This window comes from Ananas comosus, linkage group 3 (assembly GCF_001540865.1).
Source record: "Ananas comosus cultivar F153 linkage group 3, ASM154086v1, whole genome shotgun sequence".
In the NCBI taxonomy this organism is placed as follows: domain Eukaryota; kingdom Viridiplantae; phylum Streptophyta; class Magnoliopsida; order Poales; family Bromeliaceae; genus Ananas; species Ananas comosus.
In genome coordinates this window covers 11,727,040-11,753,779 of record NC_033623.1, presented here as the reverse complement: position 1 = coordinate 11,753,779, position 26,740 = coordinate 11,727,040, and the positions used below count along the sequence as shown (strand labels likewise).

General features: G+C 37.3%; 3 protein-coding genes across 4 annotated transcripts; all 3 read right to left on the bottom strand.

Moving 5' to 3' along the window:
- On the bottom strand, positions 215-6,550 carry LOC109707242 (kinesin-like protein KIN-14E). Of its 2 annotated transcripts, none has more exons than XM_020228384.1 (20): positions 6,152-6,550; positions 5,323-5,621; positions 5,071-5,242; positions 4,915-4,985; positions 4,644-4,824; positions 4,447-4,556; positions 4,259-4,358; positions 4,096-4,182; positions 3,833-4,009; positions 3,401-3,674; positions 2,750-2,911; positions 2,447-2,662; positions 2,198-2,235; positions 1,958-2,121; positions 1,735-1,860; positions 1,528-1,653; positions 1,353-1,424; positions 1,196-1,258; positions 1,028-1,090; positions 215-940 (listed from the first exon to the last, which is right to left on the bottom strand). In XM_020228384.1, exons 1-20 carry the CDS (start codon positions 6,378-6,380, stop codon positions 428-430), a joined length of 3,243 nt encoding a protein of 1,080 aa, XP_020083973.1. In that variant the 5' UTR covers positions 6,381-6,550; the 3' UTR covers positions 215-427. The 2 variants fall into 2 exon arrangements, with proteins under 2 accessions (XP_020083973.1, XP_020083974.1); XM_020228385.1 differs by having other exon boundaries at positions 4,459-4,556.
- Positions 7,391-15,366, bottom strand: LOC109707901. The gene is given in 20 exon segments (XM_020229431.1): positions 7,391-7,731; positions 7,734-7,757; positions 7,760-7,805; positions 8,054-8,073; positions 8,076-8,123; positions 8,126-8,235; positions 8,418-8,463; positions 8,466-8,510; positions 8,513-8,531; positions 8,880-8,915; positions 9,647-9,775; positions 9,935-10,000; positions 10,142-10,204; positions 10,296-10,325; positions 11,089-11,139; positions 11,893-11,976; positions 12,932-13,042; positions 13,697-13,766; positions 14,192-14,314; positions 14,824-15,366. Coding segments are annotated over 20 exon segments (1,533 nt in total). The 5' UTR covers positions 15,201-15,366; the 3' UTR covers positions 7,391-7,696.
- Positions 16,950-24,334, bottom strand: LOC109707531 (ATP-dependent zinc metalloprotease FTSH 7, chloroplastic-like). Its single transcript, XM_020228852.1, has 13 exons — positions 23,115-24,334; positions 21,744-21,809; positions 21,512-21,646; positions 21,336-21,401; positions 21,070-21,255; positions 20,881-20,967; positions 20,686-20,799; positions 20,451-20,575; positions 20,256-20,364; positions 19,144-19,269; positions 18,732-19,055; positions 18,533-18,656; positions 16,950-17,410 (listed from the first exon to the last, which is right to left on the bottom strand). Exons 1-13 carry the CDS (start codon positions 24,057-24,059, stop codon positions 17,289-17,291), a joined length of 2,529 nt encoding a protein of 842 aa, XP_020084441.1. The 5' UTR covers positions 24,060-24,334; the 3' UTR covers positions 16,950-17,288.

Genomic DNA, 26,740 nt, shown 5'->3' with positions numbered 1-26,740 from the left:
ATAACTAAACATTTTAATCCGGCTATAATATTTTCGACAGTGATTAGATTCAAAAGATTAAGAAACTTAAGTATGTTAGAATTAGAGTAGTTTTAGGATGGATGACCTCCTGTAAAGTAGGGCGTTACAATAGGATGGATGCTCCTGAAAAGTGGGATGTCACAACTAATCTTACAGATATTCTCTTATCGACGAATTAACGCAATCTGAGTCATAATTGGTAAGAAGATCACTATACACACACACGCACACATCAAAGAACAAGATTAGTACATTCTCTGCATCATGCCATATGCTTTTGTTTTGGTACATCAACATGCAGTATAAGCTAAAATATCAAATTTCAAATCGAAATCACCGGAGAAAGTGAGCTATATATCACGTAAGCTATATCACAAATGGCAACAGAAGTTGCAGTTGTTAGAAGCTACCTGGCCCAGCCTCTGATTTTTTCTTTCTCCTTGACTCCACCCCCCTGAGGCTCTTTGCTGATTCTGCTATGAGGAAACATCTTGTTGGTTGTAACCACCTTTGAAGTCCTAGTAAGCCTCCCGAGAGCCTTTGACGGTTCTATTCTCCTGACCCTAATCGAATGGCTTTGTAAAACCTTCTTCTTCTCTGCTACCGCTGACGACACCACGATACTGTTCTCGTGTTCTCCGTATAACGAACTTCTTGATTCTCTCCTCCTCTTCATCTCATGAAGAGTCTGTGCTCCTCTGAGCAAGATTGATTCCTTCGAGGTTATTGGCTTGTTGATCGAGTTTGAGCTTCTTAGAATTTGATGGTCGCTTTCATTTGCCGATTCTTCTCTCGAGAATGATTTTCCTTCCATTGGTGTTGTTGTAGTTCTTGACGATTCGTTAGTATAGTCGAATAGAATCTTAGCATTATTAGATTGCTCTCTCCCACCTTGTAGTTTACTTTCAAGCTCCATAACCTGCGAAAATTCAATGTATATCAATATATTCAGCTGTCGTTTTATTGCTTAGAAAAGAAGAAAAACACACTGGAGTAGTAGAACTACCTTTAGCTCGAGAATTGACTCCCGTTGCTGTTTCTCCTTGAGTTTGTATTCAAGTTCCTTAATCTGCATATGGTTTTCGATAAGCATGCGTTATTAGTAGCTTACTCAGTGCAGGAGGAGACAGCACATGTTGGCGCGTTCCGAAAAACAAAGGAAAGAAGTAATAACCTTTAGTTCTGCAACTGATTGAGAGTGTATTTGCTCTTTCAATTTGCATTCCAGTTCAACAATCTAAGTAGGACAATCATCAAAGAGGGACCATCAGATTATTCTTGCAATAATCACAATAAAAACATGAAAACAAGTCTTGGTTGTTCTAGAAAACCTTTTGTTGGAGAATGGACCTCTCAGCATTGGAGTTTTGCTGCTCTTTTAACCGATATTCCAAGTCTTTCACCTGTGAAATAGAGAAGTGTTAATTTTTTTTTTTTTCAATGTAATTCCAACTTATTAAGATCTACTTGAAGAAGAGAATATAGCAAATTAACAGATGTTGTTACCTTTTTCTCAAGGGTGATGCACATTTCTTCCTTGCCCTTCAATTTCTCTGAGAGCTGGCACTGTTGCTTCTCAGAAAAGCTCTGGAACTCCATCTTCGACTGTAGTTGGTTCTCAAGCTCTTTGTTCTACTATTAAAAGAACAATAAGGGACTGGACAACTAAAAACAATAAATGATGTAGATGTTTTCAAAAGTAAAAACAAATACCTTCTCAAGCAGATTTTTATAATTCTGCTCTTTCCCTCTGATTTTGCTCTCTAAGTTTTGACAGTTCTCCTCTAGTTTCCTCATGGTCTCATCCTTAGTTCTAGTGTCCTGCTTTGCTTTATCAAGCTTCAAGAGAAGAAAACAAAAATACTTAGCGAAGCTAAGATAAACAAGTTTATGAGTTCAGGAAGAAAATTTTTTTCCCAGGTATATTCATGCTAACCATTTGCTTCATCTTTTGAAGTTCTCCTGTGTCAACCTGCTTCTTTGCGGGACCTAACTCAATACCACGGACTCGGCTTGAAAAGTTCAAGGAACTCAGTGTCTCACCTACGTCATTTTCTGAGGGGCTGATTTGAACGAACATTAGTGCTTTAGAGTCACCACCTGTACAACATGAATGCAAATTATGAGAATTATAGCTGTGAAACATAGCAAATTCTGTGAAGCACTCCAAGTATACCTAGCGAATCTTGCAGCAAATGTGTCAACTTGGAATTCCTGAAAAACCAATGTAGCTTTTATTAATGGCCATTTGGGAAAAAAAAAAAGGAAACTAATTTGTTGATTTTGCAACTTGATCTACTTTCTTTTTTTTTCAGGGGGAAATAAATTTGGATCAAGTTATACAAGATGGCTGGTTTTACAAGATTATTCTTCAGTCAACTAAGAAGATAAGCTATACAACAGGCAACTTCGCTGAATTTCAAACCTGTAGGGAACATGGCTGCTTTTGTTTGCAAGAGCAGAAATGACATCGCCAAGGGCTGAAAGGGATTTATTGATGTTCTGAGCTTCCTTAAGCCTCTCTCCTTGCACTTCGGTCTTCGCAAGCCTCTCACTTCCGGCCAGATCTACAAGCCAAAGCTTGCTTTTTGTGCACTCCCCGTTCATCAAATTCTTCGCCTTCACCATTATGCATAGCATGCTGAATAAATGAAAGAAACAATCTGCATGACCAAAGTAGACCACTTTCACCGAAACCCAATAGCATCCGTAAGTTTAATCCACTAACCAGTGAGATCGACTGCTATGCTCATTTATGTTATTCGACCCAACAGCTCTCGCATTACTTCCTGCTTGTAGCACGTCCCATACCTCCTTTATGCTCTCAACCTTGGCTTGTACTATACCGGGCACATGATGAAATCCTTCAGCGGCCTGTTTTATTTCCAACCTACATGTAGAAAAACTAAATATTCAAATCTACAGTTCATATCCAAATTTCTGACAAAACAAAGACGTATTTTGCAGATATATATCCTCAAACTATGTGTATTACGTTATTATTGCCCCTAGAACATATTGGTTTTGTGCATACGCTCCGCGGTAAGTATCGCACGAACAATGTTTACTTGAAATATTGAACCCCAAATAACTGTAACCAAAACCACGAAATGACAAGATCACCGTCATCTTTTCCATCAATACCCCAAAATCCAACGGGTACCATAGCATTCGCAAACACATAAAGGGTACTGATGCAGATTGAAATAGTGTTGTACTTGTCATTTCACAAGTTTCTCTAAGTCAGGGTATGGGGGTTATGCCTTAGCATACAGATGCTATTTGTTAATGTTGATGAGTATAAACATAGAAGTGCATCTTGAGGCATATATACACAAAAAATCCAAAGACAAATTTCTGTTGGTGAGAAGTATTTTACTTCTTTGACGATGGGGATGTTGCCAACAAGTCCCTTATTTGTTCATTGTAAACCTCGAGAACACTGACACAGATGTCGTAGGTAACAGTCTCCTTCCTCTCTCTAGCAATCTGAAACAACTCCTCCAGAGTTCTGTAGTTCACTCCTCTATTTTTCTCCGTGCCTTCCATTGTGAACGTCTTTCCAGTACCGGTCTGCCCATAGGCAAATATGCACACATTGTAGCCATCTAAGACTGACGTGACCAATGGCGATGCATCCGCATAAACACCAGCTGTTCATGGTAACAAATGTTTAGCTTTATCCAGCTTCAGTAAATATATGAAGCTAAGAAATTGGCTCCATCAAAACAAGCACTATAAATTTTGTTGCTAATTTAAGTCATATATTAACAACAAAGACATTAATTTTGATTACTTGATTAACACTTGCCTTGATCGTCTTTGGGTGTGTACACTCTGTCGAACCTGAAGGTTTTCTTGGTAGATCCACCAGTAATGATCCCAATATCACCATCCCTGGCCCCATCAAAATCTACTACTGCTTTGTAACCTGCTGAAGTCTCTTCCTTACTTAGTGGCCGACAACGACAGAACACTCTAATATTCCCTGCAAGACACTTCGCTTATAATACTGGAAGAAGGGGGTGGGTGGGTGGGTTGGAGAGAGAGGGGGAGAGAGAGAGAGAGAGAGACCTTTTGTCTCCTGGACCTGATTATATAGCTTCTTCCTCCTGGCCATCTCTTCGTTGTATTTAAATTTCAGATCTTCGCACTGAGCAACTGCAAAGATGATGCATAAAATGCTCACAGGGCATAGATTTTCACATGATCTTAATGCAAGTGATTTGAAACATACCTAAGGACTGAACTGCAAAGATCATCTTATTCATATCTGGAATTGAGTTTGCACATTCATGCGCATCTAAAGAAAGTTGGGACTGCTCTTTTTTCATAGCCTGAAGTATCCCAAAAAACTCCATTTTAGGAATTAACGGGAAAGTATCCACCTTAATTCCTTTAAATATGATGAATCTGAAATGTTACCTTGATTCTTACTTCCAAATTGGATATAGCAGAAATCCATAGCTTCTTGTCGTGCTCATACCTTTCAAAGACATCTCTCAATTTGTCCGTCTGTGTTTCGACAGTTCGTTCTAATAGCAAAATAGTAATCAAGTAAACAAATAAAAACAGCCTATACACGAAACAAAAGCATTCGAAGACAAAATTCAATTTATTACCAAGACTTTCAGCTTGGATAATTGTGTTGTGATATTCCATTTTGAGCCTCTCTAGCTCCTCATTTGTCGCTGTTACGGACGACCAAGCAGTATAGCACTCGTCTGTCTTTAATTTGCATTCGCTGGTTAGCTCATGAATTTTCTTCTCATACTTTGCGATGAACTTGCTTCGAGCTCTATTCTGCAACATGAACAATAAGTCACCTAACCCACACACTAAGTTTCCCTAATAAAATCTAATATGCTCTAATTCTTGTATTTATTTCCTAACCTGAGTTGGGGATACTTCAATCTCCGTAGCACATTTGTTACACACTACATGCTCAGCTTTAACCAGTGGTGCTGCATTAAGTCAATAATAGCTACATTTAATCAAATCTATAACACAAAAACGCTCGCTTATATAGATTTGCAGTATAACACTAACCAGATAATATTGGTGCTTTCCGAATACAGATTCCACAAACAGTGGGAGTCCCTCTGACTCCTTTGAAGCTTACTACTATGACCCCATTTTCCACCACAGTAACTCTCACATCAACTAGCCGAAGTGGCTTATTAGCTCCAACAATTGCAAAGATATCTAGCTCAGAAACTATCTGCAAAAATCCCTAAAAATTTTAGGGAAAAAAAAAAGTAAACTGAACACATGTTTCAAACTTTGGTTTGCAATTCTTGCCTTCTCTTCTTGCACGAAAACGTTGAATGCCCTAATTCCCTTCGGCCCATTTGTGTTGACGATCTCGGAGAAGTGGAGATCCAAGAAGTAGTCTCCAGGAGCGAGACCTTCAAACTTGTAGCAGAAATCTCCGTACCTTGCCGATTGATAAAGAGATGGGTAATCGCCACCTTCTACAATCGTCTCATCGGTTTCTATGACATCCCCTCCTTGAAAACAAGAATCAGCCATGATGTTCGAGCGGGGATCTTGGCCTTGTACGGTGCAGCCTCCCGCATTGACAAACATTACAAGATCTTCTGATTCAGAGAGAATGTTTCAAGGAGAACCAGAAATTCCATGAATCATTTGAGAAAGAAATCAATTTATAAATAATCTGTCCTATGAATTTTGTGTAATGTAAGCTGATCAAAGAAGAAGGGGCACACACAAGCTAATCCACAAAAAGAGTAAATGAATCATCAAAATAACTTCTTAGATAGGTAGATAGGGTCAAAGAAGAAAATTATATACATCTATTCATCTGAAAATCTTCAGTAAAACTAGCATTTTTATAAAGAAGCATTCATCTTTGGGTTCAAAAAGAGATATCCAAAAAAAACTCACTACCCAATCTAGAGTTTCATGGCTTAGCTTCAGCTATTAAAACCCTACAACATTAAAAAGAAAACAACGGTAGCTAAAAAACCCATTTAAAATTTGGGGGAAAAACCCCAAAAAGATAAAGAACAAGCAATGATCACCTAACTACCAGTTACTACAATCTCATTCAAAATTGAACTCAAATAAGAAATGAAATGAAAGAAGCGGAGCAAAAGAAGAAACTCACCGCGGCGACAATCCATTTCCGCAGTTCCCGAAGGGATTAGCCTCGGCCCAGAAACCAAGATCATCGAATCAATGGAATCGTGCGCGGAAAAACCCATCTCCTTTTCTCCTTCTCCATGCGAGGGAGAAGAAGAGGCCGTCTCCAAATCCTTCGTCCATACCCTAGCAGAAGAGGAGAACGAAGGATCTAGGGTTAAGGTTTCTGTGTTGCTCTTTTGGTTCTCTTCCATGGGATCCCAAATTTCTTTTTTTCTTAGAAAAAAAATTCTGGAAGAAATTGTTGCCGAGAGAGAGATCTCAAGTAACGGAGGTGACGAGGACGGAGGGAGAAGGATTCGTTCGCTGCTTGTGTTTTCCTTTGTTACCTCGCTTTGGTTCGAAAACGGTTCAAATTTGAAGCAAGATGACCGTTGGGACGAATCGACCGTTGCAGGGCTTGTGCCTTTAATTAAAAAATGCGCATGCCTAAAGTGGGAGGCCATCTCGACCGTATATTCATGGACCCAAAAATGGAATCCTTGATTCCTATCACATGCATGTGGAACAGGTAAATTTGGAAATTATTTATTTACCACCAAAACATTCAATATTTCGTTTATATCTCCTTTTGATTCTTCTAACCTTCACTTTATGTTATTTCATCAATTACATAAGAGAATTTATTAAATCAAAATAATCATGTTAAATTCAACTGTTCTGAGTACTTTTTTTTAGTGGATGAAATTGTGAATTTACTTGATCATTAGCAGCTGATAACTGAGAGCCAGTAATTTCACTGAATTTTCAATTCCATTAACAAAACAAATAGAATCAGAACAATCAAAAGTTAATATACAGCATATTTCAAAACTAATTTTGAAGGATAACCAGCACAGTTAACTAAGAATTTGAAATTCGAGATTCTAAATTTAAAATCTAATTACTTCACATTTGTGACATTTATTTTTTTAAAAATAAATGAAACAAACTACCTTTCTCCAACCAAAAAAAAAAAAAAAAAGAACGCAAGTTTCAAAAACGTCCTCTTTAGGAAGTTCCCATGCATTTACTAACCACTAAAGGTTGATTGAATCGTGGCGTTGGCCCTGAGTCTTGGTGTGCACCACTTTTTTTCTTTTTTTTTTTTTTGAGGAACTTAAATCTCTGCAGATATTATGCCCACGCATGAGCACGAATGTGAGAAAAATTGTAGAACAAAAAAGTTGCAGAACAAAGAAGATAGCAATCAAAGGACAGATCACAAACGCAAAAGATCAGGATATATTCTTTTAAGAAAAAGGTTCCCGTCTTCAGAAATTTGCTTGTTTAACGAATAGAAGCTCTAATCAAAATGTTGTACAGTACAGAAACTTAAATATTGCTATCAAAATGATATCGTTGTTTCTGCGACCTATCCTGTATAAACCAAGCTTCATCATGTGCATAGATGCTCTATACAAGGAGTCACAAGCACACCATCACAGGAAAACTACAAATGAAGCATCCACAAGCGTATATTCCAGAAGATCCATGACTAAATGACTATTTAAAGCGATTCAGGAGATCATTAACCAGTTATAACACCCGCCAGAACATCACTCTCCCTCTCGCGAAGATGGTGTAAACAGGCGAATAGCATCTAGCCAACCATCAAGCGACTCCAACGTGTCAGCAACCTGTTTTTAAAATAGAAACAGCAGGGGAAAAGGAGGTTTAACTTAACAAATTTTCCCTCAGAAGAGAAAGAGGATGTTTAAGCTTAGGTTAATTCAAAAAAGATAAGCTACACAGAAACTAGTGAGCAAAAATACGTTAGCAGTGGGAATATCTTGTTCATTGTAAAGATGGCTCGATTGAAAAGTGCGTTGGTTTTGGACTGTGAAACGCAAACAATTGAATGCTGGCAATTTTCTAAATGTGTTACCAAGAAAACTGGTCCATGATGGTATCCATGCACAGGCCTGCCCTGGGGAGTGTTAGGTCAGCACATGCGATACAGAAACAATGTCCGCGACATCGACTTTGATTAGGGTTTTTATCAACACTTGTAGACCTGTGCAACCTGTTAGAAGGACTTTCTGAAAAATGTCTCTCAGACCCAGTAACCTGAAAAAGTGAAAGACAGAATCACGATGCAAAGAGAAAATAGCATAGCAGATAAATTCCATAGTATTGCATAGCCATGGTAGATAATTGTACTAACAGCACAGTTATTAATAGTTTTATTGCCAATAAATTTCGGCCAAAAGCATTCTAGTTATTAAATATGATATGCTCAGCAAACTCACCTGCTGAAGTCCTCGTGATTAAAAACAAACTGCGATCTTTCCCAATCTTATGTGGTGCGATTGTGTTATTTGCTGGAGGTGATCAATATCCAACTTAAGATATGGCAATGGTAACTGTAAAAGGGAAGGAAAAAAAAACCATAATGAAGAAAAATTTTCACGAACCAAATTGCAACAAAGCATTTGATTAACTGTATAATCACTCCCGGAGATAATAACAGATATCGCCAAGTTCAAACCGACAAGAAGATGATTGTGAACCAATGCATGGATAACTAACATTTAAGATGTGGAGTAATTTTCAGGGTTTATGAATGCTATTAGGCATAATATGGCATCTCATTTCGCTTGTGCAATGGATGCAATTTCGAAGGATCAAATAATTAAACTATGCCTTTGCAGATGATAGCTGAGAATAAAAACATATCCAGAAAGGAAAAAATAAGTAGACAGGAAACTAACCATAGAACGGACTAATCTCAATGCACTACGATAAACCTGCACAAAAGCAAAGAAATGTGTCATTAACAAAGACATACTCAACTTTAAAATTTCAAAAAAAAATGATAGCTTATTCTCAACATATTTTCATATCTGGTGTTTCGTCAGCCTAAACATTAATGAGATAGCACCAGCAAAATGGCAAGATTATAGACACAAACTAGAAAAGAGAATAACAATAAATTTAAATTTGTATAAATTAATAATTCCTTTAGTATGAAAGAAGAAAAGAATAATTGCATCAACAAGTAGCAAATATTACATGAATTAAAAACTAAAATTACAGTATTATAATTACAAGAAGAAAGTGCAGCTAAACTTTCTTTAATTAATTGAGAAAAACTAAAAAAACTCATCAGATTGAAGGAAAAAAAGTATGAAAGAAGAACTATTGGATGATGAACTCTTGCACATCCAACAATGCTATCCACTCTTACACCTTAATTCTCTAATTTAATCATGTTCAGTGAAACAAAGATACATATACAGCTCGTGTTATAATTTAACAGCTCATGTTACATTGATAAGGACATGTAATCCACAATCTTGCTCCCCTCTGATGAGAGTGGGACTAGATGTTCATCAAGAACAACCTCTGTTTATATCTATCAGCAAATGAGGCTCAGGACTAGTATTTCCATTATATTTGCTTAACAACAAAGAATATGACCAGGTATAAAGAAACAAATGATTTTGCCAAGAAAGAGATAAAATAAGAAGTATGCTACCGAGTAGTTTGGTTTCAAAGCATGAGCAGCTGCAACATAAATAGCTGATTGACTATAAAGTTCATTAGGAGAGACATCCTTTCCATTGACCTGTCTCCCAGATCTCAAAGTGTCCTCTGCTAAGCCATACTGTAATATAACATAAGGAACTGTGATCATGAAATAATTCTAAAATAACCTCAAAAAATTATTTTATTGCAGAAGTATGTCAAAAGAAGTGCATAATTTCGTAGAAGGCAAGAAAACAATGCATAGACATAAGAGGAGATATGAAGAGTGAAGACGAACCAGAACTGTCCCAAGATTGTATATTGCTCGATGGAAATCAAACTGCAGTTGGATCGCAGCACGGAACTGCAGATATCATACATTGGAATGTCATTTGTCATACAAAAAAGACATTAAAAATGACACATAAAAGAAAAAAAATTTAGTAAATATATCATAAAAAGGAAATTTTCTCTTTTTTATTACGTCAGCTGATTGTAACTCTACCTTACTTATAGCTGTTTTTATAATCGTATGTTTTTCCCGAAGAGGAACGATTGCACTGAGTTCCTGCATCAGAAGATCCTTAGTTGAAGATTAATTTAAGAAATATGGTGAGAAGATATTTAAAGCCAGTCAATTTCAAAAAGTCCCAATATACCTGTAGACCAAGCCCCCAGTTGTTAAGAGCCTAAAGAAAAGAAGAAGAAAAGAAGAGAGGTCTCGTTAGTGCTAAATAGAAATCATATTTCTGGAGTGAAATACTATCAATATGTCGAATATAAACAGCTTTTACAAGACAGATGATATGTCCACATAAACGATCACTTGGCATAAAGAAGAGTTAGGTGCTCCAAATCATCTATGTAACTCTAAAGAAACTACCAAATGATCGCACAAACTAGACCAATCAAATTGGAAACGTGACAAAACCCCTCCGAGGATGGCCCGATTCCACCTGATCCTCGCCCCGCCGCCCCCCCACCCCCCCCGCCCGCCCCCCCCCCACCGCGCTAATAATGGCCCTCCAACTATTGGTGCAATCAGTTACTCAAATATAAGATTTTTATTAACGTCCTTTCACCTTTTCTTTTTTTTTTTTTTTTTAAACTGTTTTAAAGTCTACTGTCTGTTCTCATGGATTCATTGTTAGATTTATGATGATTTTGTACAAAAACAATAGTCAGCATATAAACAATGTTCAACGTAATGACACATCTCAAACTTCTTGTTGTTGTCAATCAGCTCGACTCACAAACCCAACAAAGTTAGCCTTTATTCACCTCCAACACATCATTTTCCCTCAAGTTGTAAGAAGAGGAAAGACCCCTCTGCCAGCCCCCCTCTCCACAAATCTTTTTTTTTTTAAATTAAGAAAAGAAAAACAAACTTATATTGTAAAAAATCAACCTAGGAACAATATTGAATAACATAAGATGTTACATAGAGCAGACCTGAGGGCTGTTCCAATTAAGCTGAACAGCCTTCTCATAATTTTTTATTGCCTGCGAAAAAACATTGAGAATATGTTAGAAATAAAGACTTGGACTTGAAACAAATATAAGGTAGGACGGGAATACTATTGGTAGTGAACAGCTCAGTTTACTACTGATTTATTTTCGATGATAGAATTTCCAAATCGACGATCAATACTGTTGAATATGATCTAGACCTTTTAAACTACATAGAAATCAAATTTCATAACTTTTCGGCATCACTAATCGAACGATCAAAGGGTGACAGAATTTGTAATTTTAATGGCCATAAGGTGCGTTTGATCATTTAACGGTATAGAAGAGTCCAAATTAGCTGAATATTTGTTAGAAAATTCTTTAAACTATTTAAAACAAGATCTAGACATTAGATTATGAATACAAAAAATGTATCATCACTTTTCGAAGGATATTCATTTTCAGCCCTTCATTTTATATGTCCACTTGATGGACAAGGGAACAATATCGAAAAAGCATGATATTTGATTTCTAGATAGTTTAAAAAGTTTAGATCATGTCCAGCAGTGCGGATCATCAATTTGGAAACTCTATGATCCAAAACAAATCAGTGGTAAACTGAGCCGTTTACTACTGATAGTATTTCAGTCCTACTCTCTCTCTCTCTCTCTCTCTCTCTCTCTCTCTCTCTCTCTCTCTATCTATATATATATATATATATATATATATATATATATATTTCAGAGTTTAGTCAAAACATTAACATTAGAAAGATAGAAAATATAGTTAAATAATTTATATTTCCACCTGCTTCCATAGTTCTTCAGCCTCTTTGGTGCGACCACGCATTTTCGCCCGATCAGCAATTGCAATTGCCCAGTTATAATATGCCTACATACAAGAACAAAATGAAGAGGCATGAAAATTTTGGCTGCTAGCCAAAGTTACAGAAAACCTAGAGGGATAGAGGAAATTAAGAGATGCACTGGACAAATTACTTCTCATATTTGTAGCACAGCTAGATTTAATTGGCATACCATTAGCAATAGAGTGATAGGAAACAAAAACAAGGAGTGCTACACTGCTACTGTTACTTATTGCATCAACTAGAAAGTAAAAAGTTACAGTGAATTGCACCAGGGGTCTCCCAACCTTCCTGGACTTTGCAGTTTGTTTGCCCCTATAAATGTGAAAATTGGGTTCATAACCTTTACATACCTTAGCAATATTATCCTTTTCATTGGAACCTCCATTAAGCCAGACAGAAATGCCAATGTAATTGTCATTTCAAAATTTCAGAAATCGTTTATATGAGAGGTAGAGAACGATCATGTGGAAAATTCTTTATGGTGGGCTTTGTCCGAAAGGATAAGGTTGTATGAGATACAAAGGCTAAGGATCCAATTTAACAATTGAAAGGCTGGACTACCGCTGGTACTACACTAAAAGGTAGAGACTGCTGGTGTTAATACCTTGAACATTATGCTGAAACATGAACTTTTTAACATGCATAGCAGAAAATCAAGGAGGAACTTTCTTGCATTACACGACAACATTTGTTTGTTAGAAATGTCCTCAAGCTAAGAAATATTTTACAATTCCCAGATGTTCTATGAAAAATAAGATTTTTTACTTAAAAAGTTTTTGCTATCTTGGCAATTTTTAGCTGTTTATGACTGACTAAACAAAGAAAGCTCATAAAGTATTCTCTTGAAATAGGACTCTAAAACTACTATTGAAAGACAGCTAACTTTCATCTGCAGTTGAAGACTCAAGATGCTAGTAAAGACAAATGACAAACAGATATACGGAAGGAGCATTATATTTAAAAAATTGAGAAGCTCACATCATAAAGGGTTGGACAAAGCCGTGTAGCTTCAGCATATTTTTTGCAAGCCTCCTCAAGTAAGGCATCTTTAGATGAACTCGAGTTTGGATCAACATTGTCTGCACTCTCCTGCATCAATATACAGAAGAAAAGGTGAGATCACACTTTAGTTCTTCAAGGCATCTTTCAAACAGCAATTCAAAATCTCTTAAAGCGTGCCCTGCTGTTTCTCACGTAGAGCACCAATACATGATAGGAACATAAAATCTTTGTTATATTATCTAATTCTATGTACCTAATTATCAAAGATTCTTGGTATTTTTTCGACCTAACAACCCAACTGCAACTCAATCAAAACAGCATTTCAAAAATTCAGCGTGCCCTGCTGTTTCTCACGTAGAGCACTGATACATGATAGGAATATAAAATCTTTGTTATATTATCTGATTCTATGTAACTAATTATCAAAGATTCTTGGTATTTTTTCGACCTAACAACCCAACTGCAACTCAGTCAAACAGCTGACTTCAAATAAACATAAAAACTAGCAAAATCTGGGCACTCTGAGTTCCCTGCTTTCAAATGAACCCCTAGCTCCTTTGCTCCTTTGCTCTCTCTCACCACATATTATGCTTTAAATTGATAAACTGAATCTGTAATAATTAAAGAAAATTTTATGGATAACTCATGCATTTTACTTCCAAAATTTATCCACATGTCATAAGCATGAATACACCGACCAGTAGAACTTTAATTAGACGATTCAAGCAACCAGAATGTTACCTGGAGAACTAAGGCCCAGTTATAGTACGCGTCAGGATCCTCTGGATTTCTCTCTATCGCACTAACATACCTAGAAAACAAAAAAGTAGCATCTTCAAGCATCAACTAAAACAGCCAAATTAACAAAAGCATATGTAACCTATAAACAGAGTAATTGAAGATATTGTAAATAGAATCTGATGGTGAGAAAATTTAAGAGGAACTAATTGGCAATCTTAGGTATATATGAAAGGAACTTACTCTAAATTAACAAGTAGTAATGAATTGCAAGTAGAAGGTTCGATGACAGATGTTCTGACGTGAAATATGTTGTACTATGAGCCCACAACAATTAAGTGTGCAGGTCAGTAAACACCCCACCAAAAGGATATAGTGTGCAACATTAATCATTGCTAAAACCATTACAATAATAACAACAGCAACAAACCTAAATTTAGGCTGCTAACAGTAGCAAGTAAAATTCGGTATAAAATATCAGATACTGACAAGAGATACCTTTTAGCAGCAAAAGAAAGGATTCTTTGGCGAGAACGACCTTCCTCATCCACTCCAGTAACACTGTTTATTAACTCCATGGCAACATCATTCTGGGATGAGTTAAGTTGCGTGCCGTCTTGGCTGAAATGAGTTAAGCAGGAGCGAGTTACAAACCAAAAGGTTCATTTCTTTTGCTCTATAATGAGGAAAATAAATAAGTTCAGTTTGATGCTTTATAAGGATTTTCCGGAGGTAATTAAAGGGTGATGCACGGGTGATGCAGTTATGCATATATTAATATTAGATGATAAAAATAGATCAAACTTTGAGGGGATGCTGGTGGAAAAGAGATAAGACCAATGGATACAGTTTACATGGATATGTATTCAATACCTAACTCAAACATCGTAAGTAGAACAATGTCGACATGGATAGAAAAAAAATTTTACCAGCAAAGGGTGTACAATGTTAGTCTCCTAAGTCCTAACGAGCCAAATTAATTCTTACAACCTCATAATTGATACTCCTCCCGTGATTCATGGATGAATTTACAAAGATCTATATAATTAAACGCATTTCCTCAATGAGATCATAAACATTTACATATTTAAGCACAACAAATTCCAAAGAGAAATTAGAGGAGCACCAACTTGTACGAGGATCCCCGGGCACCTCCTTCCGCGGATCCAGATCTCTCCATCCCCTCTCCCCCCTTCTCCTCTTTAAGCTCATTCAGAAGCTCCCTCATCGTAACCGCCCTACTCCCCTCGCCACTCGGAGCCTCTTCCGCTTTTGCTTCAGCATCCGCCGCCGATGGCTTCGATTCGTCCTCAGCTTGCTCCTGCGCGATCTCTCCCTCTTTCGGCTCCTTGGCGGGCTCGATCTCGCTCTCCGTGGCTTCGTGCTCCGGCAATGGCGCGGCGCTCTCCGTGTGCGACGCCGCCGCGGGCTCCGCGGCGAGGGGCTCCGGCGAGGACCCGTTGGGGAGCTCCAATGGATCCCCGCTCCTGGGATCCGTCTCCTCCATGGAAGCGATCGAAGAGAACGGTTAGGGCTTCACGATCTTCGGGGGGAGGGAGAGGAAGCCTCTCCTTCCTCCGACGCTCGATCGATCTCCCTTTCGAGAGAATTAAGTTGCGAGAAAAAGGTAGGGGAGTCGCAGGACGTTTGGGAGCTTCGCGCTGTGATAATATATTAGCGGAGTAAATAATAGTGAAACTGAGGTTAAACCAAGACGTAGATCCAAAGGTACTTCGTGTTCGAGGGAGTAATCAGTAATGCTAACGCTATACCCGTTGCATTCTAGAATTTTTTCTCAACTGGATAGAAGTAAAATTGGCTTTGCTTAATTGCGCTCGTAGTCCTCGAAATTGTTCTCAATTTTTTATTCTTTTAAAACAAATTTAGTATTTTTTAAAAAAAAATTATAAATTATATAAAATTAGTGCAATATAACAATAGGACCATAATCTTTTGTCAAATGGTGTAATCTAATTCACTTTTTTGTACATACATTGGTTGAAGAACGCTTGCCTAGCACCGAAGTTATTTTTCCGCCAGTAATAAATCTCAAGTATCTATAGAAATTTGGAAACCAAGTTCCGGGAAAACTTCAAAAACCCACCCTGTGGTTTCATGCATTCTCACTTTACTACCCTGTAGTTTAAAACGTATCAATTTGCCCCCTGTGGTTTTATTTTTATCTTTTCGGAAGCTTTTTCGTTAATATTTCGTTAAATTATATACAAANAGAGAACGGTTAGGGCTTCACGATCTTCGGGGGGAGGGAGAGGAAGCCTCTCCTTCCTCCGACGCTCGATCGATCTCCCTTTCGAGAGAATTAAGATGCGAGAAAAAGGTAGGGGAGTCGCAGGACGTTTGGAGCTTCGCGCTGCGATAATATATTAGCGGAATAAATAATAGTGAAACTGAGGTTAAACCAAGACGTAGATCCAAATGTGCTTCGTGTTCGAGGGAGTAATCAGTAACCCGTTGCATTCTAGATTTTTTCCTTAACTGGATAGAAGTAAAATTGGCTTTGCTTAATTGCGCTCGTAGTCCTCGAAATTGTTACCAATTTTTTATTTTATTTTTTAATTCTTTTAAAACAAATTTAGTATTTTTTTAAAAAAATTATAAATTATATAAAATTAGTGCAATATAACAATAGGACCATAATCTTTTGTCAAAATGGTGTAATCTAATTCACTTTTTAGTACATACATTATTAGTTCAAGAACGCTTGCCTAGCACCGAAGTTATTTTTCCGCCAGTAATAACTCTCAAGTATCTATAGAAATTTGGAAACCGTTAAGTTTACTTAAAAAGAATAGGGCCAACATAAAAGTTCGCCTAAAATGTCAATACCATATTACCATGAATACAATTTGACAGTAAAAATTTACATAATGAAACAGTTTACAAAGAGTAAAATATACCAACTCTTAAACTCGATGTTAAGTAGAATGCATGCTTAAATATTTTTTTTCTTTTGTGCGGTGTGTGGGATTTTCACCCTGCGAATAAATTTCTTAAAATACAGTTCCTATCGTCTATATTTCACTACCCTTTATTTTTGAAAAGTGGCCGTAGCACTACTAAATGCCCGACTCAAGTAAAAGGCACTACTAAGAAATAGCTTACTAGAAGTTCCATCATAAACATACATTGTCAAAGTAAAAGGCACTGTACATAAAATCTCTAGCTGACACAAAAATTCAGAGAGATATTCCATATATTTAAAAAAGTTGATGGAGATATAAAAAGAACAATAAAATTTTCCGCAATTTAGCCTTTTATTTCCGAACAACAGGCATTGTCAAAGTAATAGTATTATTAAACATCAACATCCCATCCATCAACACAGCATATAGCCCGTCATAAAGAATAAGCAGTCACAGGGGGTGGGAGAAGAAAAAACTACAACTGCATAACTGAATGCAATTATGGTACGACTATAGTTAAAATCCTCTATATAATTAAGAAACATAATTATATACAGATAAGTTAACCTAAATTTGGATATAATATGACTGTTGGGCTACCTTACAATGCACATTTGGAAATATTCAAGAAAGTCCTATCAAAGTATTTGCACTATTGATGGTGGCTTATCCTAGGAACCAGCTTCCAGTTGAAGATTTGTGTTCTTGCCTCTAATGAAAAATGCGAGTTCTGCAGGGGCTACGACTAACTTTAACCACTCTTTCAGCTCCTCGCCCTCCACTTTTTCTTTTTCTGCACAATTAGTGATAATTAACAACAAAAATGGCAGTACAGTTAAGTACAAGCATTGTTATGTCACCACAAGTAACTATAGTTATATGAAAGCCATTCAGATGCTATTCAAACTGTACTGTCTCAACTGTGGCAATTATCATCTTTCATGGTTTAGGTTCTATATTTGTTTCCAGCGAGTTAGCAGTTGACAATCGCAAAAAGTGTCAAACCAAAAGGAAAGGATGCATCTTAGTATAAGATCAGCAGACATGTAACAACAACATAAAAGAGAGCATACAAAAAGTTTTCTTGGTGGATGAATTCAAAGTTCCAGCAACTCCATTATATAGGAAAAAAAATGAAGCACCAATAGTCATACAGAAGTGTGTTATGAACATGATACAGTGGTACGTAGAACTAAGAAGCATGCTCAAATTCTGCATAGATTTCACGAATCGATGTTCAGAACTGTGTGGAAGCAATCAAATTTGGCCACTGTTGAAAGATGAAGCTTCACAAATGGTAATTAAAAAAAATGCAGAATTTGAGAATTCAAACACCATCTGGGAAGTGAATGAAGTGCTGAATGTCACAAGTAGAATCAAGAGATAAGGAGAGAAAGCAATGTACAACTGTGCTGCGTGCTAGAAGAAGCAGGCATTTGCTATGCGTTGTCTGAGGAAAAAGGAATTCAAACAACAAAATTCTTTACATTGTTTACTCTCTGACTTTCGCTGAAAAATACTACGATTTAGTATCAACCTCCACCTCTTACATATCTAATAAGATGAGTGTATACCTCTCCAAAAAGCATAAAGGCGTGAAACTCCCCAACTTAATATGAATAAACATATCTACTCGTATGAATAATACCCTTCAATGAACAAAAATTCAGATGAAAACAAATAATTGAGCTCACATTTCTAACAAAATCGCATTCAATATCACATTATGCATACATTTTGGTTAAGGAGTTGACAACCTCTGTGCATCAATGCATGACAATATGCCATTGCCAAGAAATAAGATACAACTATCGCATGTATCAACAAAGGTAAGCATAATTCGGATGGTTGCAACGCTGGTAATCATGAAATGATCATGTATGCAACAATGGAACTTCGCAAGCCATGTACATACCTTCTAAGTATGCTCCAAGCCCTTCCAAAACTGTAGGATTGGCACGAACTACAGAAAGAGCTACTTCGAGTGCAGATTGCAACAACTGTTTTACCTCTCTTTGAACAAGATCCACTAAAGGGCCCTGTATATTTTATTTTAGTAACAATATCAAAATCATTCAACAGCAAGAATAGAAAGGACGGAGGAAAAAAGGAACCTGATCCCTTCCCCAAGGAGATACTCCTCCAGGCTCATCTAGCCCACCACCTGATAATGTCGCCAGTGATATTGGGCCAATCGTCTGACTAAGGCCATATTCTGCCACAGCTTTGTAAGCCATATCTGTGGCCCGTTTTATGTCATCCAATGCTCCAGTCGACACTCGGCCTGAATAAGCAACTTCTTCTGCAGCACGTCCACCCATAAGAGTGACTAAACGGCCACGCAATTCGTCAATAAATAGTAAGTATCTGTCCTCTGTGGTGGGAGGCGTGTAGGTAAAACCCAATGCACCTCCTGACCTCGGCAAGATACTCAATTTCTGTAAAAAGAAAAGGTACGTAAAACTAAGTATATGAATGCTACATACATATATTGTTTACGATTAAAAAATGTTTTTTTTTTCTAACCTCCACACGTGGTTGCCAGGGAAGCAGATTTGCAACAGCAGTCCCAACAACTGCATGACCAGCTTCATGTCGTGCAACCACAGCTTTCTCACTCCCTTGCAACTTTGCATGTTTCTTCTCTATACCCTAAAATTGTTAGCCTTTTCAGAAACAAGAAAAGAATCATGAACATATTAATGTTGAGGCATCCACTACACGTCATCTTAAAGAAAGATTTCAGTGGAAGAAAACATATTGCAAATAGGCCTTTTTGGATGAAACTAGCTTAAGAACAAAAATAAATTCTGTTCATTTTGTGCATAATGTCAAGAATCTGGAAGCAAAGGCCAGAAAAAAAAAAAGCAAACTACTGTCAATTAGAAAATAACAACCTGTTAGGCTACAATGTCGACTTTAGTTTTTTGCCTTCAAACTTAGATACTAAGCTTTTCACTGAAAAGGAGGAAAAAATTAACTGTTATTTGCAAAGTTTGAGTCAAAACCTTGGAAAAAGTCAATCTACCAGCATATGCGCAGGCATATGTGCAACCTTCCAAGATACATAAGTTCAACATCCTAGCAACAAGCATTTGGTAGCTATACACTACGTTCCTTCCTTTTGTCTTTTCTTATAAATCCGGCCACATCAGAAATTTATTCTACACTAGGGGGAAAATCAGATAGAAATTTTCAGCATATTCATACAGGATTGGATATTCTTAAAATCTAATAAGCAGCCAATGATGTATAAAACGAGAGAAAATAAGTAGACTTATATGTTGTCTTAGTGTGTAACACAAACAAAGTGAGGATAACACTGGTTAGTGTGTACCAAGTAAAGAAAATGGTAAACATAGTTTAGTTGTATTGATGACCAAGGGGAAAAAAAAAACATTTTGAAGTGCAGAAAACAGTGGACACTTCACGTGCATATAGATATCTCTTCATGTATAAATAAATGAATCTGCATTCACCAAATATGTGATTGCCATTTAAGTTTCTTCTATGCATAAAGCATGCATATGGGAACAGAAGATGCCATATACATACTATGAGCCAATCAGCCAACAGAGCAGATACAGCAGAGGAAGCATCTGAATTCTGAAGATAAATACTATATGTTGAAAACATACCGCTATGGAGCGTTCAACAGCAAGGATGAAGTCAATCTTCTCAACAACTTCTTTATTTGACCTCCCGGCCAGCAAAGCAGCTTCATTTACCAAATTCGCAAGGTCTGCTCTGCGTTAGGTTTAATCAAGTCAACCAGTCAAATACATGGATAATGAAATTGTTCAAGGCAAAGGAAAATGAGCTAGATTTCTTACCCAGTAAAACCAGTTGTCATGGATGCAATATCATGTAGATCTACATCTCCCCCAAGAGGAAGCTCCTTTTTGCTTGCGTGAACTTTTAGAATAGCTTCTCTTCCAAGCCTGTCAGGAGTCTCAACCTAAAATACCAGCAGTGAATTTCATTATGCCACAACAGAACAAGTGTATTTGTCAGAAATAGGCCAATCTCATTCATTACTTCTCACTAGTGAAAAGCAAAAACACCAACCATAACAACACGATCAAACCTCCCTGGACGGCGAAGTGCGGGGTCCAGCACATCTGCACGATTAGTTGCTCCCAGAACAATAACCGCAGAGTTGCTGTCAAATCCATCCATTTCCTGGACAAGAATGGAAAGTATAATACACAATGATACTAGAGGAGGATTGAAAATCAAGAAAAAACTTTTCGATCTGCTCACAGTTAGCAATTGGTTGAGAGTTTGTTCTCGCTCATCATTGCTGACGATTCGGAATCGACCATCACGGCTTTTTGCCACAGCATCAATCTGCATCGAAAAGGGGAAGAAAAGGAAGATGAGCAAACATAATAATGCAGAGAAATTGATAATCAACAGTTACATAGCTGCTCATTGTTGAATGTAGTTCACCTCATCAATAAATATGATAGATGGTGCCTCCTTTTTTGCCCTTGCAAATAGATCTCGTACTCGAGAAGCACCCATACCCACATACAATTCTACAAATTCACTAGCTGAACAACTAATGAAGGGAACTTCAGCTTCCCCAGCTACAGCTTTTGCAAGAAGTGTTTTACCTGTCCCAGGAAGACCCACCTGCATAACAAATAAGAATACAGTCGCTATCAAAGTTGGAATGTAATGAAGTTATATTAGATATCTGTTGCTGATCTCACCAGCAAGACTCCTCGAGGAGGTCGAGCACCAAGCCGGATATATTTTTCTGGATTCTTAAGGAACTCCTGAGAAAAAGGGATACAATTAGTTGACATTTTAGTCCTCCGATCTCAATCAAAATGTTAACAAAGGTAAAAAGATAAAGAATTTGGTATAATACAATAATCTCACATACCACAATTTCTTCCAACTCTTCTTTAGCCTCGTCTACACCGGCCACATCAGCAAACGTGACAACATCAGCTTGCTCTAATACCTTTGCTCCGCCAGAGCTCGAACTCTTTCGGTTCCTCAGCTGGCCTGCTGTATTCTGGCAATGCAGAAATGCCACAGTTTTGAGAAACCATATTTGTGAGAGCAAGTACAACCTTAAGTAGTGAACACAGGGGGAGCAGATCTGTCCAAACCTGAGAAAAACTTATTGGGAACCGTTGCAGAACCCCAGCAAGTAAAGCAATATAAAAAAGGGCAATCTATAAACAAATAAGCCAAAGGTGAGATACAGTGTAGGAAATTCCAGAAGTGGCAATACAACATGAAAATCCTTATACAGCTACAAAATGCTATCCAAATATTTAAATATTTAATATGTTTGGGCATCAAAAATCCATTTCAGTATTTCTATTACACGTTTTAAATCTATTTACAGTAATATGGACATTCCGCATTTCCTATCATTCATAAATGTTTGCGTGCTTTTCAACTTTATAAAAATATTCATATGATCCCATTAGAGGCATGGATGGTATTGTCAAGCCTCCAAAGGAACTAAAAACATACAGGCCAGCATTACATTGTACCACTGCGGGATCAACACAAACTCGCATATATCGAAAGTATAATTGTGTCAGTTTGACACGCACTATACCATCACTGTGGTTCTACTTTGTCATGGAGGTATGCCAATCAAGACAAGCCATGTGATATACTCATTAATTAAAGGTACCCAAACATAAAATCTCCGTATGTCGTTTACTATTTTCATGCGACGTTTTTGGAGTCTGGACCAATATGAGTTAGGTCAGCATAAGGCACGACAAGATACGCAATCAATTCCAACTATACGCAAATCAACTATATAATAACTAAAGATTTCTCGCTTTTTGTCCAAACAACAAACTTCTCTTTTTTTAATGCAATGTTCGGTTAAAGGATTTCCACTCCAGGGATAGAGACAAAAATCCTTCATACGAACTCTAGTTTTAAGGGGGATACTAGTGTCAAGAGTAGTAGACTAGCATGGCGATTTATTCATCCTACCGTATGTAATTGCTATTGCCGTCGATAGTACTTCTCACAGGATTATTTGCTACAGAAAAGTGAAACTAATACCAAATAAACATGCATCATACTGCATTGTTTTCATCATTACATAAAAGAAAATCCAACATGTTGAGGTACATTACTTTCCTAATTTTAAAGCAACTACAAAAAGAAAGTATTAGAGAAGATCATTAATCTGAAACTGCTCGGCCAAGAGGAATTCCCGTATTATTCATTAAAGTTCCTATTCTCTTCACATCATATCAAACATTGAAAACTAGATTTTTTTTTTTTTTTCAAAAAAACGTGTATGCAAGGTTACATGAATTAAAATAACAAAAGAAATTCCCCGCATTTAGTAGCTTCATAGAACCTCAGAAATCTTTCTAATAGATTTCGGCGCTTGGCATACGTAACAAAACAGTGTGTCGAATGTACAATCTAGATGCCATTTCCACAAAATTCTTGGAGCACAATGCATAAATCAACAACACATATGAACCAAGAAGTCTTACCAAGGCGGAGTTCATGAAACCGCCGGAGCGCTTGTCCGGCGATCCAAACTCAACCTGATTATCAATCATCTTCTCGTACGGCGTCTTAATATCCGCCGGGCGAGTCGTAGTATACACAATTCTCTTCGTTGGTGCGGCATTCCTAATCAAATCCTCCTCCTCCGGCTCCGGCCGTCTCGCCTCCACCTCCGAAGCTCCGGGCTCCGACCTCAACCGAAACATTATATGCACCCCGTCCACCTCCACCTTCTGCACCTGATCACTGTTAACCTTGCTCAAGAAATCGCTGAACGGCACGCTTATATACGTAGTCGGCGGCTTCGGCTCCGACCCAGGGAGCGGAACCCCGGGGCGGAGCATCCGCACGGTGAAGATGACGATCCCGAGCTGCAGAAGAAGGACGCCCATCTCCTGCGCCGGAATTATCGGGTGCCACTGCCATCGCCCGCCGCCGCCCCCGCCGCCGCCGCGGCGCCACAACCCGCCCTTCAGGCGATTATCGCGGCGCGGCGGAGCCGACGGGGAAGGCGAGGAAGGCGACGGCGGGGGCTTCGGCGACGCCGCGGCGGGCTTGTTGATCCCTTGGCCGCTCTTCGGCGACGCGGCGTCGGTGGGGTTATCCCCGGGAGGAGGGCTCTCGCTCCCCTGCTCGCGAGAGCCCTTCGCGCGGATCTCGGTGGAAGGAGACCACTTCGGATTGAACAAAATGGGGCCGTCCCACGAACTGAATCGGGGGCGGCTAGGGTTTCGGCGGAAGGGGAGCGAGGAGGAGGAGGAGGAGGAGGAGGAGGAGAAAGAGTGCGGCTTCGCGGAGAAGCGGAAGGGGAAGAGGATCGACTGCTTCTTCTTGGAAGGAGAAGAAGAAGAGTCGGAGAGGGAGCGGGAATGGTGGGCGGGGATGTCGCGCGGGGTGAGGGATTGGAGGGATTCCACCGCCGCGGTCATTCTTGGCTTAGACCAAACCCTAAATAGCCGTTCGGTGTATTTGGATATGTCGGGATAAGGAAATATGTCTGTCTGAGAGGAAGAAGAGATGGGGGAGAGATGATAGCTGAGCAGCAGGGCAGAGAGGGGAGGGTAGGAGAGTTAAAAATTGTGCTGACAGCGTTGGTCGGGTTCTGGTGTGTTCGAGTGTGGGAAGTTATCCTGCGCTCGTATTCGCTGCTCAGACACGCAGGATTCGGCGATGATCTAAACGAGTGGCGGAAACGTTTCCAGCTTCCCAGCGCCGTGAGTGTTTGGCGTTGCTTCTTAATTTATTTCGGTACGGAGATATTGTTTGTTTCCACGAAGCCGAGGGCCCAAATTGTTTTAGATTCATATCCATAATAATAAATATATAAATAAAATTTATATCTAATTTTATTTTTTTAAATTATCATAATTGATTTCATATTCAATTAGTGATCACAAAGTTGATTATGAAAGAGGCATAAAAAGTTAACTGCTATAACCTTTTTCATCTTCTTCCGTGCAGATGTGAAATTTTTTTATAAAATAAGTTTAAAAAAAGAGAATAACTATAGTTTCAAAATTAACTTCATATCAAGTAAACAGCAGTGAAAAATATTTTTTACATAAATTTATGTAAATTAGTTATGTATTAACAAGCCTTTCAACTTGACCAGAGCTATGTAAGGCATGTAACCCAAACTTGTTCTAGTTCAGGTAAAAGGTCTCAAGGTTGGGCTTGGAACTATGGCCGGCAATCTAGCTCAATGTTCGCAAATTAATTTATATTCGACTTAAAATGGGCTCAAAATCAAATCGTTCGTTAAATAGAGTTCAGAACATTGATTCTAGAATTTTTCAGCTCGGGTATTCTCTATTTTTTCACGCCAAAATACAAATTAGAGTTTAAGATCCATTCGATATTAAGAGCTCAACAGTGAGTTCAGAAATCACATATACTTTATTATATTTATATATTTTTATACAAATTTATATATATATATATATATATTATTTATATATAATATTATATACATTGCCACATTATATCTATTTCTACAATTTTGAATTTTTTGGTTCAAAACGAAAATGCAAAAAGGCAATTTAAATTTTTGTAAATTTATAACGATTAAAAAATTTTAAATGGGAGTTATAATTTTAGGATTCTATTTATAATAAAACTTTTTAAACCCAAAACCCTAAGTTACTAAACCAACACTAAATTAGAATTAGATTTGATGTATTTAACTTTTCTGAGTTTTGCAAAAATAAATTATAGATAATTAAATGAAGCTAGATCTTCGCTTTTAGTAAAACACAAGTTGACTGGGGATCAACAAGCTCCGAATGTGACGCTTCAATCATTCAAGTGCGAATCAAGTCATAGCTATGCTTTTCCAACTTATCATAAGCTCGAGGCGGGGGAAGATGACGCAACCTCTAATACCCTTCGGCATGCTGAGCTTAAAATTAGCGTTCACACTTACTTCGCGTTTGATTCATTAGCCACTTTAATCTCCAACATATTAAACTCGAATTATATTTAAAATGACCTAAATGAAGAAAGAAAACATTTGTATAGCAGTTATATGACATATAAAAAATATGTCTCACAATAATTTTACTTTAAGTAGTAGAAACCGCGCCTTCCTTGCGGATTAAAAATAAAGATTTTAATTAAGTAATAATTATAATATTAAAAAATTAAAAAATTAAAAATTAAAAATTAAAAATTAAAAATTTAATGCATGTTCCATTTAGAAAAAAAATATTAATATTTTTCTCCTCAATATCATAACATTTATCAATTCAATATTAAAAGTTTACACTAAAAAAAAAAATCGCTATAAAATTAAATAACTATATTTTATTGAAATTTTTTTATAAACTACACATTAATAATCAATTACATGGTAGTTAAATATTATAGCGGAAAGGATCTCTAAATTAAATAAAAATTTGCATTTCATCAACATTTGGATAATAAATGCAAAGGTAAGTATGAGGTAGTTCAACTCTTATCCTCCATAAATCTTTTTTTATACAAATCAATATAAAATAAATATACTAACAATTAGATATTTATACATCTAAAAAATAATTAATTGTTTGAATCAAAAATATAGATAAAAAAAAAATGGATAATATTCTGAAGCATTTTTGTTGAACATTTTGTCATGAACTGAAAAAAAAAACCAAGTGAAATATGTGGAAAGATATTAATTTTTTAAAAAATAAATCGACCGTAGGATAGAATCGCAGTGTTGTGGTTGTAGATTGGGCTAGCCATGACCAACACTTTAAATCGATCGGAACTTAAAGGAGCACGGCAACTAACTTAAGGAGAATGAGGAGGAGAACTTCAGCAAAGCTTTTGAAATGGCTTTCTCCAAACTCTAAAAACTCAGTAATTATTGTGTGTGGTATAGAATTATTGCATATAAGAAAATGTAGAATGTCATTGCATAAGAGAGAGTTATACAAAGAGAAAAATTATTATTTCTTGGGAAGGTAAAAAGGCTTAGGCCCCGTTTGGATACTCCTGAAAACATAGCATAGTTAAACTATGCTACGGCGGTAGGAAAAATATCCTATGAAGCGTTTGGGAGGAAAAAAAGTAACATAATTTTTGGAGTATAGTTAAACTATACTCCAAAAAATGGAGTAAAAGTATA

Coding starts and splice junctions, on each gene's coding strand:
- LOC109707242 (XM_020228384.1), bottom strand. CDS start 6,380: ATGGAAGAGAACCAAAAGAGCAACACAGAAACCTTAACCCTAGATCCT. Junction 5,243..5,322: donor TTTTCGTGCAAGAAGAGAAG/GCAAGAATTGCA, acceptor GGATTTTTGCAG/ATAGTTTCTGAGCTAGATAT. Junction 1,861..1,957: donor TTCAAAAGATGAAGCAAATG/GTTAGCATGAAT, acceptor CTTCTCTTGAAG/CTTGATAAAGCAAAGCAGGA.
- LOC109707531 (XM_020228852.1), bottom strand. CDS start 24,059: ATGACCGCGGCGGTGGAATCCCTCCAATCCCTCACCCCGCGCGACATC. Junction 21,810..23,114: donor GTTTCATGAACTCCGCCTTG/GTAAGACTTCTT, acceptor ATTTGTTTATAG/ATTGCCCTTTTTTATATTGC. Junction 21,256..21,335: donor CTCCTCGAGGAGTCTTGCTG/GTGAGATCAGCA, acceptor TTTGTTATGCAG/GTGGGTCTTCCTGGGACAGG.